The following is an 18,696-nucleotide window of genomic DNA, read 5'->3' as shown; positions in this document are numbered from 1 at the left end:
TAAGGCACACTTTGAGATTGTTAAAAGTAAACATAATTGTGCATAAAAACTGCTTAAACTCATAGGAACTGTCGACACTGTTAATGGATTTAACTCTGCTAGAATTGAAATTCTTTAAAAAGTCTGGAGTTCAAAATCAATCAGTACTAGATATTTCATTCAATCTGTTGATTGAAGCTTGAGGTTTATCATTGTAGGATTTGTGCTGCAATGGTTAATTTAACAAACTAACATTATGATAATGGAGGTGTCTATTAAGTGAGCAGCTTGATTGGCAGCTCCCAGTGGTTATAGAGTAGAAATATTTGTCTTCATAAGAGATTAGCTGAAAGAAATTCTATGTATTGAGCTTGTTTTTTCAAATGAATGAGCTTTTTTAAAAATAGCGACACCATCAACAGAAACAACTCTATTTTATGTCCGTGTGGCTTGAGGTTTGTTCACGGTGGATACTAGATCAGATGGCATAGGGGGTTATAAAGGGCCAATTGGTTGTGTAGAGGGGTATGTATTGGCATGGAGTAGGTGGGGTGCATAGGGTCGGGAGAAGGTGAGGGGTGATGGCTCGAGGGCTGTTTCTGTTTTAATTCTTCTTAAAAATTGAATTCAATGAAGTACCACAGTTCTGAAGCAGACCTTTCACACAGCCCGCGTCTACTCTGCGGCCTCTGCATTAAATTTAGCCCACGTGAACAAAAATTAGAACTGCAGGCCAGCATTTTTAAAGATCAGGTTCAGAGTCCTAATTCTCTCACCTCTGCCCACCCAACCCAGGGGCAAAAATCTGGATCTAGGATACTGTTTTTGTGCAGAGTTCGAACCCAAGCACAAACACAAGCACAAGCAAGTCTAGCTGAAACAAGATTTGGAAGAAATTTTAACCTAAACTGCCCAGCAATAAGTTTACACATCATAATTTTATTTTGTGATCTGTAAAACATTCAGGCATATTTCCAAATGTAACCAATTGTAGTAGAGAGCACACCATCAGGCTATTGCTGTATAGCGGAGCAGTATAGCTGAATCCACTCTCCTCAATAGGCAATCTTTCCTGCTGGGGTCAGTAAACAGCAATCAGCTTTAGGAACCCTGGCTGATTGTCCCAGATGCAGGGAGAGCAACAATGAAGTCTGTAGCAATCAAACTGCCACTTTCGCTAAAATTAGCCAGCTTTGGTGTGAGACCAAAGACTACGCTTGGGGCTGTGTTGACTCAGCACGGAGTCAAGTTTTGCTCTCTACACTAGCTTCTTCCTCTGTGCCAACTTGTTCTATTCACTGGCTAAAAGTTTAAAAAGAAGCATTGAATGAAAAAAATACATCCTACACTACCTTCTGAAAAAGCTGAAACCCTCGGACAAGTTGTTTGCTTTTTCTTCTTTCCAATAACACTTTCCACATCAGTGACAGATCGTGGAGATTCCATTCATGATATTCTATCGAATCATTTACGTGCTTTGTAGCTTCAGAGATGATTGCATCATCTGACGACATCATTATCCAAACACAAAGGCATTGCAGAATATCGGTTTCCTGTGAATGAAGGAGTGAGCAATTACTTCCAGCAACAGCAGAGCAATCACAGGCAAGGGCAAGAATTAAAACCATCATATCTGAGGTCCCTGCCTCCAACTATCTCCAATCTTTTCAGACTTCATCTTGTCTCTACCTCCAACTTCCCTCTTACAGTTTCACCTTGGTGATGCTCTGCATCTTGGCTTTTCAAGTTTGTTTCTTAATTCTATTGCTCGGAAGATAATATGTTGATAGACGGTGACATTCTAAGTTTAGGAGCATTTTTTTATTTTTGAGAAGAATATTCAATATATTCTTTGCCTGGGAGAACTCAGTTTCAAAGATTAGACAACATAAATCAATAATAAAACCACTTCTGCATTTTATCCATTAATTGATCGATTGCGCCTGTCCCGGTGAAAACCTAGCTTCATATAATTATGATTTATAGGCACATGGGTTTCACTGTATGATGAATGTTCTGGTTAAAATCGGTTCAGAGCAATTGTTACCACTTTAAATAGCTTCATGCATAAATTTGACTTATGAGCAAGGTCACTGAATCAACAGCATACCATATGCCAAATTCCTTCATCATCATGGGAATAAAATCTAGAATTAAGAAGCACCAAGTTCATATTAAAATACATTCTAACTTAAATGATATCCGGTTACCAAGAAGAAATTTCAGGCCGTGTGTGTGATGTCACTATTGAGTTAAATTTAGTTCTGAATGGTTTAAATGTTCAGTTATTTTTATTCTTTCAATGGATGTGGGTTTATTGCTCATCCCCAACTGCCCATGTGAAGGTGGTGATGAGCTACCTTCTTGAACTGCTGCAGTTCATGTGGTTTAGGATGGGAATTCAAGGATTTTGACCCAGTGACACTGAAGGAACAGCAAGAGTGCTCCAAGTCAGAATGGTGCCTGCCTTGAAGGGAACTTGCAGGTGGTAGTGATGTGAGCAGGATATGAAAGATGCTCTCCAACAGGCTGATGAGTTGCTGCAGTGCCTCTTGTAGATGGTACACACTGCTGACAACGTGCATCAGTGACAGAGGAAGTGAATGCTGAAGGTGGTGTCGAGCTTCTCCAGTGTTGTTGCAGCTGCATTTTTAGAGTCATGGAGGTTTACAGCATGGAAACAGGCCCTTTGGCCCAACTTGTCCATGCCACCCTTTCTTTTTAAACCCTGAAGCTAGTTCCAATTGCCTGCATTTGGCCCATATCCCTCTATACCCATCTTACCCTTGTAACTGTCTAAATGCTTTTTGAAAGACAAAATTGTTCCCATCGCTACCTCTGGCAGCTTGTTCCAGATGCTCACCACCCTGTGTGAAGAAACTGCCCCTCTGGACACTTCTGTACCTCTCCCCTCTCACCTTCAACCTATACCCTCTAGTTTTAGACTCCGCTACCTCTGTCACCCTCCCGACTTATGTCTTGTCGATGGTAGCCAGGTTTTAGGGCATCAGGGGACAAGTTCCATACTGCAAAACACCTAGCCTCTGACCTGTTCTTTGTAGTCACATTATTTACATGGCTACTCCAGTTCAGTTTCTGGTCAATAGTAACCCGCAGGATGCCGTTAGTGGGACGTCAGCAATGGTAATGCCATTGAATGCCAGGGCTGCCAGGATAATATACTTGCACACATCAGTCTTGCGACAGTGAGGCCCATTAACATATTAGAGGGAGGAAAAGTATGTACGTTTTTAGAATTTCAGTCTAGCAAGGCAGAGCTGTAAGCTGCTAGGCAGGCAGTAGCAGTGGTTACAGTGCAGTGGATAATTCCTGGACACAGGGGACAGTGCAAGATCAACCTTCTTGGCTTCCTGGTTAGAAGTTGAATAGTAATCTGAACTGAAGATCAAACAGAGTAAAAAATTTCCTTTGACAGTTTAGCAACTTGTTCCAAAAGATTTTCCATGCACATAGCCTGCTAACAGGCATAGTATAGTGCACTTTATCACTTTCCATATTACATGCAGTTTGTACAAGTATGCATTATTTGCAAGATGCACTTCAGCAACTCACCAAGGTTTCTTTGACAGCACTTCCCAAATCCACAACCATTACAATCTGTTGTCGCTTGTCCATCGTCATTGATGAGGACCTCAACGCCATTAGTCATTTTGAGGCTGGATGCGGTGTGTCCAAAGATGACTGATCGGGCCAATTCGGGCACGGAATGTACAGGCACATATTGGGCAGACTTGTGTAGGCACTGTAGTTGTTGCACTGGTGGCTCTGGCTCTGGACTTACGCAGCTTGTGCTCAAGTTGTGCTTCAGCAATGCACCTTGCTTCGTAAACTTGACAGCCCTTGTGGATGAGGCAGCACCAGATAGGGCGGTTTTGTGCCAGCATTTCCCAGATGGTCGTGTCTACGTCAAGTGACTTCAGGGAGGCCTCAAGTGTGTCTTTGTAACGTTTCTTCTGTCGTCCATGCAAGCGTCTTCCAGCAGAGAATTTCCCAAAAAGGAGCTGCTTGGGTGTGCGCTTGTCCGGCATACGGATGACATGGCCTGCCCAGCGGGTCTGCATTCTCATCAGCAGTGTGTGGACTAATGGTAGACTTGCTCTAGAAACAGCTTCAGTGTCTGGTACTTTGTCTTGCCATCTGATGCGTAATATTCTGCGAAGACAAGTCACGTGGAAACGATTGAGCTGTCTTGCATGCCTTTGATACACAGTCCATGTTTCACAGGCATACAGAAGGATAGTGAGTACCACGGCGCTGTAGACCTTCAGTTTTGTTGCTGGGCTGATTCCTCGATGTTCCCATACAGTGGAGCGCAGTCTACCGAAGCAAAACTTGCCTTTGCCATTCTGCAGTTAACTTCTGCATCAATAATCACTGCTTGGCACTACAATCAGAAGGACAAGGGCAGCAGATGCATGGGAACATCACCACCTGCAAGTTCCCCTCCAAGTCACACACCATGCTGACATAATGATACCACCGTTTCTTCAGTGTTGCTTGGTCAAAATTGTGGAACTCCTTTCTAAATTGGGTGTACCTACACATATGGGCTGCAGTGGTCCAAGGAAACAGCTCGCCACGGCTTCCTCAAAGAAAATTAGGAATGGGCAACAAATATGTGCAGTTGGGTGCATTGGCCATTCCAAAACGTCTCAGTGCCCAAAGATGTGTAGGTTAGATGGATTACTATGATTATGGATTATGGGGATAGAGTAAAGGGGAGGGCCTGGCTGGAATGCTCTTTCGGAGAGTCGGTGCAGTCTCAGTGGGCCAAATGGCCTCTTTCTGCGCTGTAGGGTTTCTATGATAAAATATCAACCAAGCCTTCAAATCGCAATCCCATTGTAAAGATTTTAAAAAATTCAAATTGATCAGAAAAGGTTTTGCTGGTACATTCAGTGAATACTTTGTTTTTCATTGATTTTATAATTTCAGAAATAGCAGAGAGTGAAATACAAGGCTTTCTATTCTATATGTTTTGGAATGTAAATGATTTGTCCACAGTACTAAAATTAATAACTTCAAAGGATCACAATTTTGCATAAATTCAGAGCTTTGCAATTCAAATTATTGCTCATTAACAGATGGTGAAAGTGTTGAAAAGTCAGATGTCAACTTGGGACACAGCCACACGCACAGTGCGCACACACACACACCCCCACCCACACACACCACAGACATGGACTTTAATGCTCTCCTGGACAAGAGTCTGGTGCTTGGGTCACTTAATTGGATGCAAGGGTTCCAAGTGGGTACCTGCTACCTTCTGCTCTGCCCTGGTCAAGTCTGAGGCACGAAGGCTTGTGGACTCCTTCCTGTGCCGACTGACAATTCAAGCCCTGAAGTGGTCAATTAAGGATATCAGCTGGCATTTAAACAGTGGTGTTGTTGAACTTGCCATGTGGGAAGGGACTCATAGAACATAACAGCGCAGAACAGGCCCTTCGGCCCACGATGTTGCACCGACCAGTTAAAAAACAATGACCCACTAACCTAAACCAATCCCTTTTCGTCCACAAACCCATCCACGGATCTCTTAAACGCCCCCAAACTAGGCACATTTACAACCGCAGCAGGCAGGGCATTCCAATCCCTCACCACCCTCTGGGTAAAGAACCTACCCCTGACATCCGTCCTATAACTACCACCCCTTAATTTAAAGCCATGCCCCCTCATGCTAGCTTTCTCCATCCGAGGAAAAAGGCCATCACTGTCCACCCTATCTAAACCTCTAATCATCTTATATGTTTCAATAAGATCCCCTCTTAGCCGCCTTCTTTCCAGCGAAAACAACCCCAAATCCCTCAGTCTCTCCCCATAGGACCTCCCCTCCATACCAGGCAACATCCTGGTAAACCTCCTCTGCACTCTCTCCAAAGCCTCCACATCCTTCCTGTAATGTGGGGACCAGAACTGCACACAGTACTCCAAGTGCGGCCGCACCAGAGTTGTGTACAGTTGCAACATGACGCTGCGACTCCTAAATTCAATCCCCCTACCAATAAACGCCAAGACACCGTATGCCTTCTTAACTACCCTATCTACTTGATTCCCAACTTTCAGGGATCTATGTACACATACACCTAGATCCCTCTGTTCATCCACACTATTCAAAGTCCTCCCGTTAGCCCTATACTCAACACATCTGTTATTCCTACCAAAGTGAATTACCTCACACTTCTCCGCATTAAACTCCATCCGCCACCCCTCGGCCCAGCTCTGCAACCTGTCCAAGTCAGGAAGGAGAGAGGCCACAGACAGCCACCCAATTGGCTGCCGATCCTTCCCCTGCAATCCTCTTCCTGCCATCATTCACCTGGGTGCACTGGTGAGCCAAGGCCTCTGTTGTGTACCTTATGTGGCAGCGGTCACCACATCCCAAGTTATGCTGCTCAGCAATGAAGTGCCTTTGACCGAATAGGAGTTTTTAGCAGCAATCGGGAGTAGACTGCCTCCAGGGTCCTTAATCTCAGGGAAGCCCACCACTGGCCAGTCAATGCCTCATGTATGCTTAATGCAACTAGCCTTCCTGAAAAGAAGCAATGTGGGACCCTTGCTGGCTCGTATCACAATGGCGAAGGCCCTTGTTGTTTACAGTGACCACTAACTAAATTACGCTGCCCCTGCTTATCTAACCCTCAATTCATAGGCTTTCAAAATAACTTTCAAGACTGGATAGCCTTGGATTGTTTCTTTTAGAACAGAGGAAGCAGAAAGGGGATACGGTTGAGGTGTATAAGACTTTGAGGGATTTAGACAGGTTAAATAGGAAGCAGCTGTTCCCCTTGGTTGAGGGGTCAATCACAAGGGGCATATTTTTAGGGTGAGGCGCAAATGGGGGTTTTGAGAAAAAAATTCACTCAACAGGTGATGAGACTCTGGGAGCTAACGGAGACTGGAAATCTTACTACCATTAAAAAGTATTTGGATGAGCATTTGAAATATTATAACATTCAAGAATATGGCACAAGTGCTGGAAGATGGAATTTTCACACCTTTGGTGGTAATTATTCCTGGTGCAGGCTTGATGGGCCAGTTGTCACTTAGCAGTTGGCAAGTAGGTTTCTCAATGGGCCAAAGGGCCTTTTCTGCACTGTATGACTCTATGACTCTATAACTCAAGGAAAAAGATATTTCCAAAACTCCTTAACTGGGATCATTTAAAAAAAACACAGAAAGAGGCCATTAACCCCTGTGTGCTGGTGGTAATCCTGCAATTGGTACTATGAATTCAGTAATCTGTTTTCTGGTAACTTATTCAAAAAATTATACTTGTGAACTTTGTTTTGTAAAGCATGTTTTTCTCTGAAATCTCACTTGCTGATTGTATAATTGTTTTTGCATTTCACACACACAAAAACACAGCTAAAAATGCTGTCAATCAATTCCTCTGTACAACTGAAGCAATAATATCTGGGTTTGTTTATCAGAATAATAAAACTGCAATCACATAGAATTCCTAAAATGTGACTGAAATGGAGTAATTTTTTCAAAAAATGTATGGAACGTGGGTGCGTAATTCAAAACCTGGTGTTTTGTTTTACAAATTGAAAGTCCAAAATGTAGGTCTGAGGTTCATAGCAAAGAACATCGCAATGATTGAAGGGAAGATTGATACAAATCAGCAATTTTTGATGACGTCATTTTAAAACATTCCTCTAATCAGCAGGATGTAGTTTGTTGGATGTTGTAAATTGGTATTAGATTTGCTTGCTTGAATGTTTAATTTTGAAAATACCAGAGGCCAGGAATTCTGCAGTGAGTAACTCACCTTCTGACTCTGAAAATTTACAAGGCACAAATCAGGAGCGTGATGGAACACTCTCTGCTTGGCTGGATGAGTGCAGTTCGAATACTGAAGAAGCTCAACACATCCAGGAAAAAAGCAGCCTGTTTGACTGGCACACCATCCTCCACCACTAACTCAGAGGCAGCAGTGTGTACATCCACTGCAGCAACTCACTAAAGGTTCCTTAGACGGCACCTTCCAGAACCGCAACTCTTAACCCCTAGAAGGACAAGGGCAGCTGATGCATTGGAATATAACCACCTGCAAGCTCCCCTCCAAGCCACACACTATCCCAGACTTGGAACTACATTGCTGTTCCTTCATTGGGTCAAAACCCCTGGAACTTGCTCCCTAACTACAAAAAGAGTGTACATACGTCACATGGGCTGCAAGTTCAAGAGGCAATTCATCACCACCTTCTCAATAGGAAATAGGGACAGGCAATAAATGTTGGCCTTGCCAGTGACTCATTCATGTGAATGATTACATTTTTTTAAAAAAAAAGAATGAAAAGCCAGGGCATTTGGAAGAATTTTTACAATCTGTAAGTAAAAAAAGATTCTAGGTAAGAGGATTCAGTAACACAAGTAGAACAAGATGTCACAGTCTCAGGATTCAGGATGGGCCATTTAGGACTGAGAAGAGGAGAGAAGTCTTTACTCACCGCATGGTAGGTTGTTGCGCAAGATTAAATCTCACGAGATTCAGCGTGAGGTATCTAAATGGATACGAAATTGACTTCTTGACTGAAGCCAGAGAGTGGTCATAGACGGTTGTTTTTCCAAACTGGAGATCTGTGACCAGCAGTGTGCCTCAGGGATCAGTGCTGGGTCCACTGTTGCTTGTCATTTATATTAATGATTCGGGTGAGAATATACGAGGCATCATTAGTAAGTTTGCAGCTGACACCAACATTGGTGGCGTAATAGATGATAGTGAAGAAAGTTATCTCTGATTGCAACAGGATCGCGATCAATTGGGCCAATGGGCTGACAAATGAGCTGGGAGTTTAATTTAGATAAATGCGAGGTGATGCATTTTGGTAGACTGAACCAGGGCAGGACTTACTCAGTTAATGGTAGGGCCTTGGTGAGAGATCTAGGGGTACATATTCATAGCTCCTTAAAAGTGAAGTCACAGATGGACAGAGTGGTGAAGAAGGCATTTAGCATGCTTGGTTTCATTGATCAGAACACTGAATACAGGAGTTGGGATGTCTTGTTGAAGTTGCACAAGACATTGCTAAGGCTACACTTGGAATACTGTGTACAGTTCTGGTCATTCTATTATAGAAAGGATATTATTAAACTAGAAAGGGTGCAGAAAAGCTTCACTAGGATGCTACTGGGGCTTGATGGTTTGAATAATGAGAGGGAAGATAGAATGGGACTTTTTCCTCTGGAGCATGGAAGGCTGAGGAGTGATGTTATAGACGTCTATAAAATAATGAGGGGCATAGATCACCCAGTTAGTCAATGTCTTTTCCCAAAGGTAGGGGAGACTAAAACTAGAGGGCGTAGGTTTAAAGTGAGAGGAGGGGAGATAAGTAGTGTCCAGAGGGGCAATTTTTTTCCACACAGAGGGTGATGAGTGGCTGGAACAAGCTGCCAGAGGTAGTACTAGAGGCAGGTACAATTTTGTCTTTTAAGAAAGCATTTAGGTAGTTACGTGGGTACGGTGGGTATAGAGGGATATGGGCCAAATGCGGACAATTGGGATTAGCTTAGGGGTTTGTTAAAAAAAAAGGGCAGCATGGACAAGTTGGGCCGAAGGGCCTGTTTCCATGCTGTAAATCTCTATGACTCTGAGGGTGGTGATGGAGGATCAGCTAATGATCATACTGAATGGCAAAGCAGGCTCGAAGGACTGAATGACTTACTCTTGCTCCTATTTTTTATATTTGTGAATAATGTTCAGGTCAACACTAATGAAAATGTTCAAGTAAATCCATTTTCTCCTGCCAGTGGTATCATTCAGTCCCACCAACAGCAAACCTTCATCACTGGTTTCCTGCAGCACGAGGTGGATTCAATATGAAATTACTCTTCTTTACAGAACTCGCCACAGATGCTGCCAGACCTGCTGAGCTTATCCAGCATTCTCTGTTTTTATTTCAGATTTCCAGCATCCTTAGTATTTTGCTTTTACTACATTCTACTAAGAAATCTTCCCCTGCTTTAAGACCATACACCTTCTGGAATGGATCTGCCCAGATTATTTTATTCAAATGCTTATCTATTATCAAATGTAACATCATATTTACCAATTAGAAACAGGCCTTTCAGCTTAATTAGTTTATGTTGGTCTTTTGTGCTCCATTTCGTTCCCTTCCCACTGTACTTCATCTCATCTTGGCAACATTGCCTTCTATTCTTTTCTCCCTTATCTGTTACCCAGCTTCTTCTTAACTGCATCTGTGTTATTCATTTCAACCAGTGCTCATTGAGTTCCACATTTGAGTGGATTTGCATTACGTTCATCTTTCTCTACACTCTAGCTACGACTACAACACTACATTCTGCACTCTCGTTTCCTTCCCTATGAACGGTATGTTTTGTCTGTACAGAGCACAAGAAACAATACTTTTCACTGTATGTTAATACATGTGACAATAATGGATCAAATCAAATCTGGGGAAAGAAGTTCCTGCTGAATTCCTTACTGAAGGTATTAGAGACTTTTTTATAATTAGAACCCCAATTTCTGTCGGGTTCAGCCATCAGAGGGTGCCCACCTGAAAACATGCAGCGAGGATACTCAACACGGGTGCACTGCGTCGCACTGCCTCACTCAAAAGATAACGCCAAGGCTTTGGCTTTTCCTGGCACCAATACAGAACTTGAAAAAGATCCACTGGAGACTCGTCCATCTTGCTGGGTTCCTCCTTGGTCACAGCACAGCTTACTGGGTTTTCTTGTGAGACAAACTGCAAGTTCTGAAAAGCTAGTGACAGGTGATCCTGAAGAGTGGGGCTGAAGTCTTTCAGGAGAGCTTCCACCTATTGAAAAGCAGCAGATAAAGACTAGGTGGCTATTGGAAACACAACAAAGCAGACAGTTGAGTGCTCACTAACAATTCAAGTTGTTTAAAGCAATTTACTGTTTTTTTTCTAAATATAGTTACAGCCAATGGATAAAGGAACAAACAGACACCTTTGCGTTCTTGCAAAGAGTGACGAAAGGTTATTTTTCAGATGCGCGGATTGAGCAGGACTGATTATTCCTGTGCAATAGGGCTGTGAATAATAATGCAGCATTGTAATTCCAGGACAAAAAAATTATAAAATTTTAAAAAATCAAAAAGTATTTTATGAAACTATACCCCATTACCACATGAAAATGTCACATTGAGAATTTCTGCATAAAATATGTGGTCCATTACTATTTCTAATCAACTTTTTGTCAATAGGAAAAGAAAATCCTGCTAACAGTGTCAACTTTAATTGGACTTCACACACTCCAGCATGGATAGTAATGGCAACAGTAATTATTTATGATGGATTTTTTAAAAAATTAATATCAACAGGAGCATGTGTACAGCCGTCAGAGAAAGGCAGTGTGTGGAACTTGCATGGATACTACAGAAATCATTTCAACTGGAGTGTGCATTAATGTAGCTACTTCTTAACAGTTCCTTCAAGATTCTGGAAAAACATCATTGCCACCTAATTCCTTGCTAATAAATCCCCAGATATCAATGAGATCTTGATTAAATTTAATAAGCTTCAACTGCATGGCAAATCCAAGTTAAATTTCCAAGCACTGCTTATCCTTCTAGGAGAGGCCTACCTGGCAAAGTTTTGGCTTTGAAAGTTATCTGGACCAGGGATGGGGACAAAAGGAAATGAATTCTAGGCCCCAGTGAAAATCCCACCTCTCCAGGTTCCATTCAGGAGTCAGGACCTGAGATAACTAGACTACTGGACAGTTTTTTTTGTTTAGTGGGAAGGGGGAGGAGGGGTTTTAAAAAAAAAGGAAAAGACATCAACTTCCTTCAATGTTTCAGTATCTGACTCTAAACTGGCTTTAGCAGGAGTAGGCCATTCAGCCCTTCAGAGCCAGCCTGCCATTCAATTCAATAAGATCACGGCTGATTTGCTTGTGGCCTCAACTCCACCTTGTTGTCTGCCACCATCACCCTCACCTGCTTCATCTATCAAAAACCTATCTAACTTCTCTTTGAATAAATTCAACGACCCAGTTTCCTCTGCCTTCTGAAGAGGAGAATTCCACATACTATAATCCTTTGAGAGGAAAACATTCTCTTGATCTCTGTCTTAATTGGTAGACCTTGTATTTCCCTGGTTTAAGTTTCTCCCACACGTGGAAACATCCTCCAGTAGGTCTATCAAATACACTCAGGATCTTGTAGGTTTCAGCAAGATCACCTCTCACCAATGGTTAGAGACCCAACCCATTCACTCATTCCTAGAATGAGGTGCTGATCTTGCAAAGAAATTTTGGAGTGAACTTTCTCTCTCTGAACTGCTTCTAATACAATATCTTTTTTCAAATAATGAAGCTAAAACTGTATACAGTACTCCAGATGTGACCTCACCCTGCGTAGATACAGAGAAACTTCCCTATATGTCATTTCCCCTTGCAATAAAGGGCAACATTTCATTGCCTCCCTAATCACTTGATGTATCTGCACACTAAGTTGTTGTGATTTGTGTACCAGAACACCCAACTCCCTGTGTACTACAAAATTCTGCAATCTCTCTTCATTTAAATAATGTACTGCTTTTCAATTCATGCTGCCAAAGTGGACAAATTCACATTTTCCCCGCATTATGCTCTATCTGGTTAGGTGCATTGGCCATGCTAAATTCTCCTCAATGTACCAGAACAGGTAGAGTGTGGCTACTAGGGGATTTTCACAATTTATTGTCCTGCCCATCTAGGTACCTTTGGTAAACTGAGCTACCACACATCCAGTCCCTTCATCCAAATCATTGGCAGAGACTGTAAATAGTTCAGGCACCAGCACTGGTTCCAATGGCACTCACCTTGCCAAATCCAAATAGACCAATTAACCCAAACTCTCTGCTTCCTGATAGTTACCCATTCCTTTAGCCATGCTAATGTTACCCCTATATCATGCAGTTTACTTTGAGCAGTAACATTTGATGTGGTTACCTCATTAAATTATTTAGAGGCAGCATGGTGGCACAGTGGTTAGCACTGCTGCCTCACAGTGCCAGGGACCCAGGTTCAATTCCATCCTTGGGTCACTGTGTGTGGAATTTGCACATTCTCCCCGTGTCTACGTGGGTTTCCTCCGGGAACTCTGCTTTCCTCCCACTGTCCAAAGATGTGCCGGTTAGGTGGATCGGTCACTAAATTGCTCCTTAGTGTCAGGAGGACTGGTAGGGCAAATGTGGGGGTTGCGGGGATTAGGCCTGGATTGTCATCTGTCAGTGCAGGCTCAAAAGGGCTGATTGGTCTCCTTCTGCACTGTAAGGCTTCTACGATTCTACGAAATGCCTTCTGGAAATCCAAGTGTACCACATCGACAGGTCCCCCCTTTATCCAACTTCTTTATAACTCCCTTGAAAACCTCAAATAAATTAAACACTTTCCCTTTCATAAACTCATGTTGACTGTCTAAGTATCCTGCTATAACCTCCTTAAAATGGATTCTAGCAGTTTCCCTAATACTGATATATGGCTAACTGGCCTATGGTTTCCAGCTTTTTGTCTCCCTCTTTTCTTGAATAAAAGGTGTGACGTTGGGTATTTTCCAATGCACATGGACCGTTCCAGAATCTATGGAATTCTGGAAGTTTATTAGCAAAGCACCTGTCACCTCTGTAGCCATTTCTTTTAGATGTGGAAATGTTGGCGTTGGACTGAGGTAAACACAGTAAGAAGTCTCACAACACCAGGTTAAAGTCCAACAAGTTTATTTGATAGTAAACCCACAAGCTTTCGGAACACTGTTCCTTCATCAGGAGAGTGGAAAGTTTCCACTTCCAGTGGAAACTGGAAATTTTTCCAGTGGAGAACTTCCCACTAACCTGATGAAGGAACAGCATTCTGAAAGCTTGTGGGTTTACTATCAAATAAACTTGTTGGACTTTAACCTGGTGTTGCGAGGCTTCTTGCTGCCATTTCTTTTAAACCAGATGATGCAGGATATCTGGTCCAGGGAACATGGAAACAATTATTCAAGTCTAACATTATGGTATAGAGTGGCTTTACATGGGGGAGTAGGGAAATGAAGAATGAAATGGTCAAATATATGGTGTCTACGCTTCCCACTGCCTTGGCAAAGCAGCCAGCATAATCAAGGACCCCACGCATCCCGGACACATTCTCTCCCACCTTCTTCCGTCAGGAAAAAGATGCAAAAATCTGAGGTCACGTACTAACCAACACAAGAACAGCTTCTTCCCTGCTGCCATCAGACTTTTGAACGGACCTACCTTGCGTTAAGTTGATCTTTCTCTACCCTGTAGCCGTAAATATAACGCTACATTCTGCACTCTTGTTTCCTTTCCTATGAATAGTATGCTTTGTCTGTATGGCGCACAAGAAACAATATTTTTCACTGTATACTAATACATGTGATAATAATAAATCAAATAGTGATTGATCTCTAGGAACTGGTTACCTTATTGGGTTGGTAGTTGTGAATCTGAGCGAACATCACAAACTGCAGCCACTCATCCTCTCGGGCACATTCTTGGAGGTAGGCCATGCTGGGACTGATATCATGAAGCCGGCAGAATTGGGCCACCAGTGACCACTCCTGACCAGCTTCAAAAGATGCCCTGTGGTGAAGCATGTTCAGTATGTTATTGCTCGTGAAGCCGCACCATTTCAAAACAAAAGAAAAAGCCCAACTAAATATTGGGCTTATTACCTGTTTATATTGCTGCTTTGCAAATTCTCCCAAATGGCATTTTCTAAATGGGTTAGCAATTCCTCTGCCGATGATCCATTAAATTCAATTAAGTTCTGAAGTTTTTCAGCTGGAGAAGACACAGTGAGGCAAATCGCATTTTAGTTGTGTTTTTTTTTGCTTACTAATGAACATCAAAATTGTTTCAATAACTAACAGTGAATTTTAGAAATAAATAAAATTCTCACCTGACAATTATAAGGGGTTATTCTCTAAGTGTTACATTACTAATAAAGACTAATGTGATTTCCATCAATGTGATGAATGTGAAATAAGACACAAAGTAATGCCAATGAACACTTAAATTGTTAGGATACTTTCTGTTGCTTTTCTAACCACTGCCAATATTTTACTGTTGCAGTTCTTTATTTAATGGGGTTCGTTTTCACAGCTTCTGTAGGATGTTTACCCTTTCAATATTGTAGAGTTTAACTTTTTGCGCAATATTGTAGAGTTTAATGTTTCTGTGCCCAATCCACCAGCACCAGCTGATTCAGGTGACAGGCTACTTGGGGATTGACCAAGGCCCCTTCAACCACACGTTGCGAATGTTCAAACTTCGACACTCAGAAGAAAAGGGGCAGCAGGTAATTGGGAACACCATCTGCATGTTGCTCTCCAAGTCACACATTGTCCTGACGTGGAAATGTATCAGAATCTCTTCACTATTGCTAGGTCAAAAATTTGGAACTTCCTCCCTAATATCATTGTGGACTTACCTCAGAGTAGCAGTGGAGATCTGTCACATAGATTTGGAGGAAAATGTAGGTGGTCTGATTAGTAAATTTGCAGATGACACAAAAATTGAGGGAATAGTGGATAGTGAGGAGGATTGTCAGAGGATACAGCAGGATATAAGTTGGCTAGAGACCTGGGCCAAAAAATGGCAGATGGAATTTAACCTGGACAAATGTGAGGCAAGGTCTACAGCAAAAGAAAAGTATACAGTAAATGGTCGAGCCATTAGAAATATTAGCATGCAGAGGGATCCAGGTGTGCTGATCCACAATTCCCTGAAGGTGGCAAGGTGGTCAAGAAGGCGTATCACATGCTGGCCTTCACTGGTCGGGTCGTTGAACATAGGAATTGAAAAATCATGTTGCAGCTGTACAAGACTTTGGTTAGGCTGCATTTGGAGTATTGTGTACAATTCTGGTCGCCACATTATCAGAAGGATGTTAATGCATTGAAAAAGGTGCAGAAGAGATTTACCAGGATGTTGACTGGTTTGAAAGATATTGACCATGAAGATTGAACAAACTTGGATTGTTTTCACTGGAGCGTGAGGATGTGGGGGGGACCTGATAGAGGTTTACAAGATTATGACAGAGTAGATAGTCAAAGATCTTTTTCCCAGGGTCGAAGGATTAATTATTCAGGGGCACAGATTGAAAGAGGGGCGGGGGGGGGGGGGGGGGGTATAGTTTAAAAGAGATGTAACAGGCAAGTCTTTCATCCATAGGAGATGGTGGAAGCAGATTCTATAATGACATTCAAGAGGCATCTGAACAGATACATGAATAGGCAGGGAATAGAGAGATATGGACCACGTATAGACAAGAAAATATTAAATTAAAGAGACATCTGTGTCAGCACAGAATTAGTGGACTGTTCCTGTGCTGTACTGTTCTTCTGTCTATAGCAGGAGGCCTGCAGCGATTCAAAGTGGTGGCTCATCACCACATTCTCAAGGGCAGCTAGGGGTGGACAATAAATTTTGACAGTTCCAACAATGCCCACATTCGATGAACAAATGAAATTAGAAAATGAAAATTAGAGTCTTCCACCAAATGTAGGATTCTTTTGACATTCCTATGAGATGTACAGCAGCACAATCTTAACGAGTGATGTAGGTGGTTGAAAAATCACAGCAAAACATGCATCACACTAAATGCTCCTCCTGATGCCACATAAAGCTCCCTCCTCCACATCTTTTGAGTAGGAACCTTCAGCTTTGCACTGTAACAGAACTCCTAGATTTCCAGCCCCTGCTCACAATTGGAGGAATAACCACACGAGCAAATTCACTATTCACATTTCAGTGACTTTTCGCAGGGCAGATTCAGTCGTCAGAATGGTTTGGGCCTCTTGCTGAGATTGCCAGGTGGGCATTACAGTTCCACTGCCTGTCCAAAATCAACTCCAGTACCTCAACATCCCAATTCTTTTTAACAACCTGGTGCATGCTTGGATGTTCAAAGGTCTCTAGTGCCTTCCCTCACGCCAGCTCAGTTCATGACAACAGATGATTTGCTTTCGTACAACCTTCAGAACAACGTAGGAAACAATGCTTAAGGAGCACACAGAAATAGCTGGGTCTAATTACTCTCCAACACTCTCCTCCTCCCCTTGTAGAAGTACTTGTCCCCATGTGACATTTGATCGTACAGCATTGATCAGACATTTCCCTTATGGTGAACCATTTAACATAGAAAGTAGAAGCAGGAGTAGGTCATTCAACCCTTCAAGCCTACTCTGCCGTTCATTTTGATCATGGTTCATCAAATTCAATATCCTGATCCCCTCGTTCCCCCATAACCCTTGATCCCTTTAGCCCCAAGAGTTATATCTAATTTCGTCTCGAAATCAGACAACACAAAGCAACATGTCACCACTGCATCATGTGCTAGTCTGCCTGCCTTAAATGCAAGCTGAAATCGAGATGCGTTCCACTGATAAAGAGAAAGGTTGTGATCCATAAAATATGAGAAATGATAAGTAACTGCTACCCATTATCTTCTTTCTTTTTACTCAAAGCTTAAATCTAAAAGTTAATGCACAAACGTTGTCCAGACCATACACATTCATCTAAGACGTTCTACAGCATCTTAAGTAACAACCTTCCAAACCTATAACCACTTCCGTCTAGAAGAACAAGGGCAGCAGATAAACGGAAACACCACCACCGGCAAGTTCTCCTCCTATCTATTCATTATCCTGACTTGGAAATATATTGCCGTTCCTTCGCAGTTGCTGGGTCAAAATCCTGGAATTCCCTCCCTAACGGCATTGTAGATAAACCCACAGAACATGGACTGCAGCGATTCAAGAAGGCAGCTCACCCCCACCTTTTCAAGGGGCAGCTAGGGATGGGCAATAAGAGTGCTGGCTAGCCAGCAATGCCTATGTCCCATGAATGAATGAATGAAAGACAAACTAGTTTAAACTTTGGCATGGCAGGACCACAAGCACTTATTTAATCCAAGCAGTCCATGAAAGAATACGGTGCGCCACTTCCAGTTGAAAGACAAATGCTTTAAGGACACATTAATCAATAGGATAGCCTAAATTCAATGCAAGGTAAAGAGTTATTCTGCTCTAAGATCTAAATGTTAGCCTTTATTACTAACTCTCAAAATTTCACTTATACAAGTCACAAAAAGAACAGGAATGGACAACACTTTTGTTATATACCACCTTCAAATGTGATCACAAATACACGATACTTGCCTTCAGTGGTGACACATGATTTGAGGTGAATCACAAAGGAAAAAAACATAATTACCCAAGGTGTTTTGCAACAAACTGTGTTGAGTCTCTTCTGCATTTGTGCACCAATGTTTCAAAATTGCATCAGCAACTTTAAGATCAACTCTGAGTTTAAAGCTGGAAACACCAAGCAATTCCATAAAGGCAACACATGCTGCCGCAACAGAGGGTACAGTGAAGTGGGCTAACCCTAGGGTGTAGGCCTCAATGCTTGCTTGCTGTATCCTATAACAAAAAATAGGGGAACAACTGAGATTTTCAATCAAGAGAAATGGTATGCAGACAGAATATTCGATAGATATGCTACCTAGCTTGAAGTACAAAACAAAAACCCAATTCAAAAAACTCTTCAACGGTGGAAACATTACTTTATCACTGCATTAAAATGGAGTCTCATTAATGGATTGAAAAAAACTAATTTCACATCAAAAACATCCAATTTGCTGGAAAGTTATTTTGCACAGTGCAGATCACTAAGCGAGCAACATTTTTTTTCTTAAATCCTAAATTGC

At 42.2% G+C, this 18,696-nt stretch overlaps 1 protein-coding gene across 1 annotated transcript in view; it reads right to left on the bottom strand.

Moving 5' to 3' along the window:
- spg11 (SPG11 vesicle trafficking associated, spatacsin) overlaps positions 1-18,696 on the bottom strand; it is a 157,058-nt gene that overhangs the window by 49,847 nt on the left and 88,515 nt on the right. The window contains exons 22-26 of the mRNA XM_080214326.1: positions 18,201-18,409; positions 14,657-14,765; positions 14,405-14,564; positions 10,524-10,787; positions 1,332-1,532 (exon numbers count right to left, since the gene is read on the bottom strand). Coding sequence (XP_080070452.1) covers positions 1,332-1,532; positions 10,524-10,787; positions 14,405-14,564; positions 14,657-14,765; positions 18,201-18,409 — 943 coding nt within the window. The remainder of the gene's footprint in view (positions 1-1,331; positions 1,533-10,523; positions 10,788-14,404; positions 14,565-14,656; positions 14,766-18,200; positions 18,410-18,696) is intronic.

The sequence above is a fragment of the Carcharhinus amblyrhynchos genome, chromosome 28 (genome assembly GCF_965287045.1).
Source record: "Carcharhinus amblyrhynchos chromosome 28, sCarAmb.v2.hapA, whole genome shotgun sequence".
NCBI classification, from domain to species: domain Eukaryota; kingdom Metazoa; phylum Chordata; class Chondrichthyes; order Carcharhiniformes; family Carcharhinidae; genus Carcharhinus; species Carcharhinus amblyrhynchos.
Note: the sequence above shows the minus strand (reverse complement) of the source record. Positions and strands in the feature narration are given on the sequence as shown.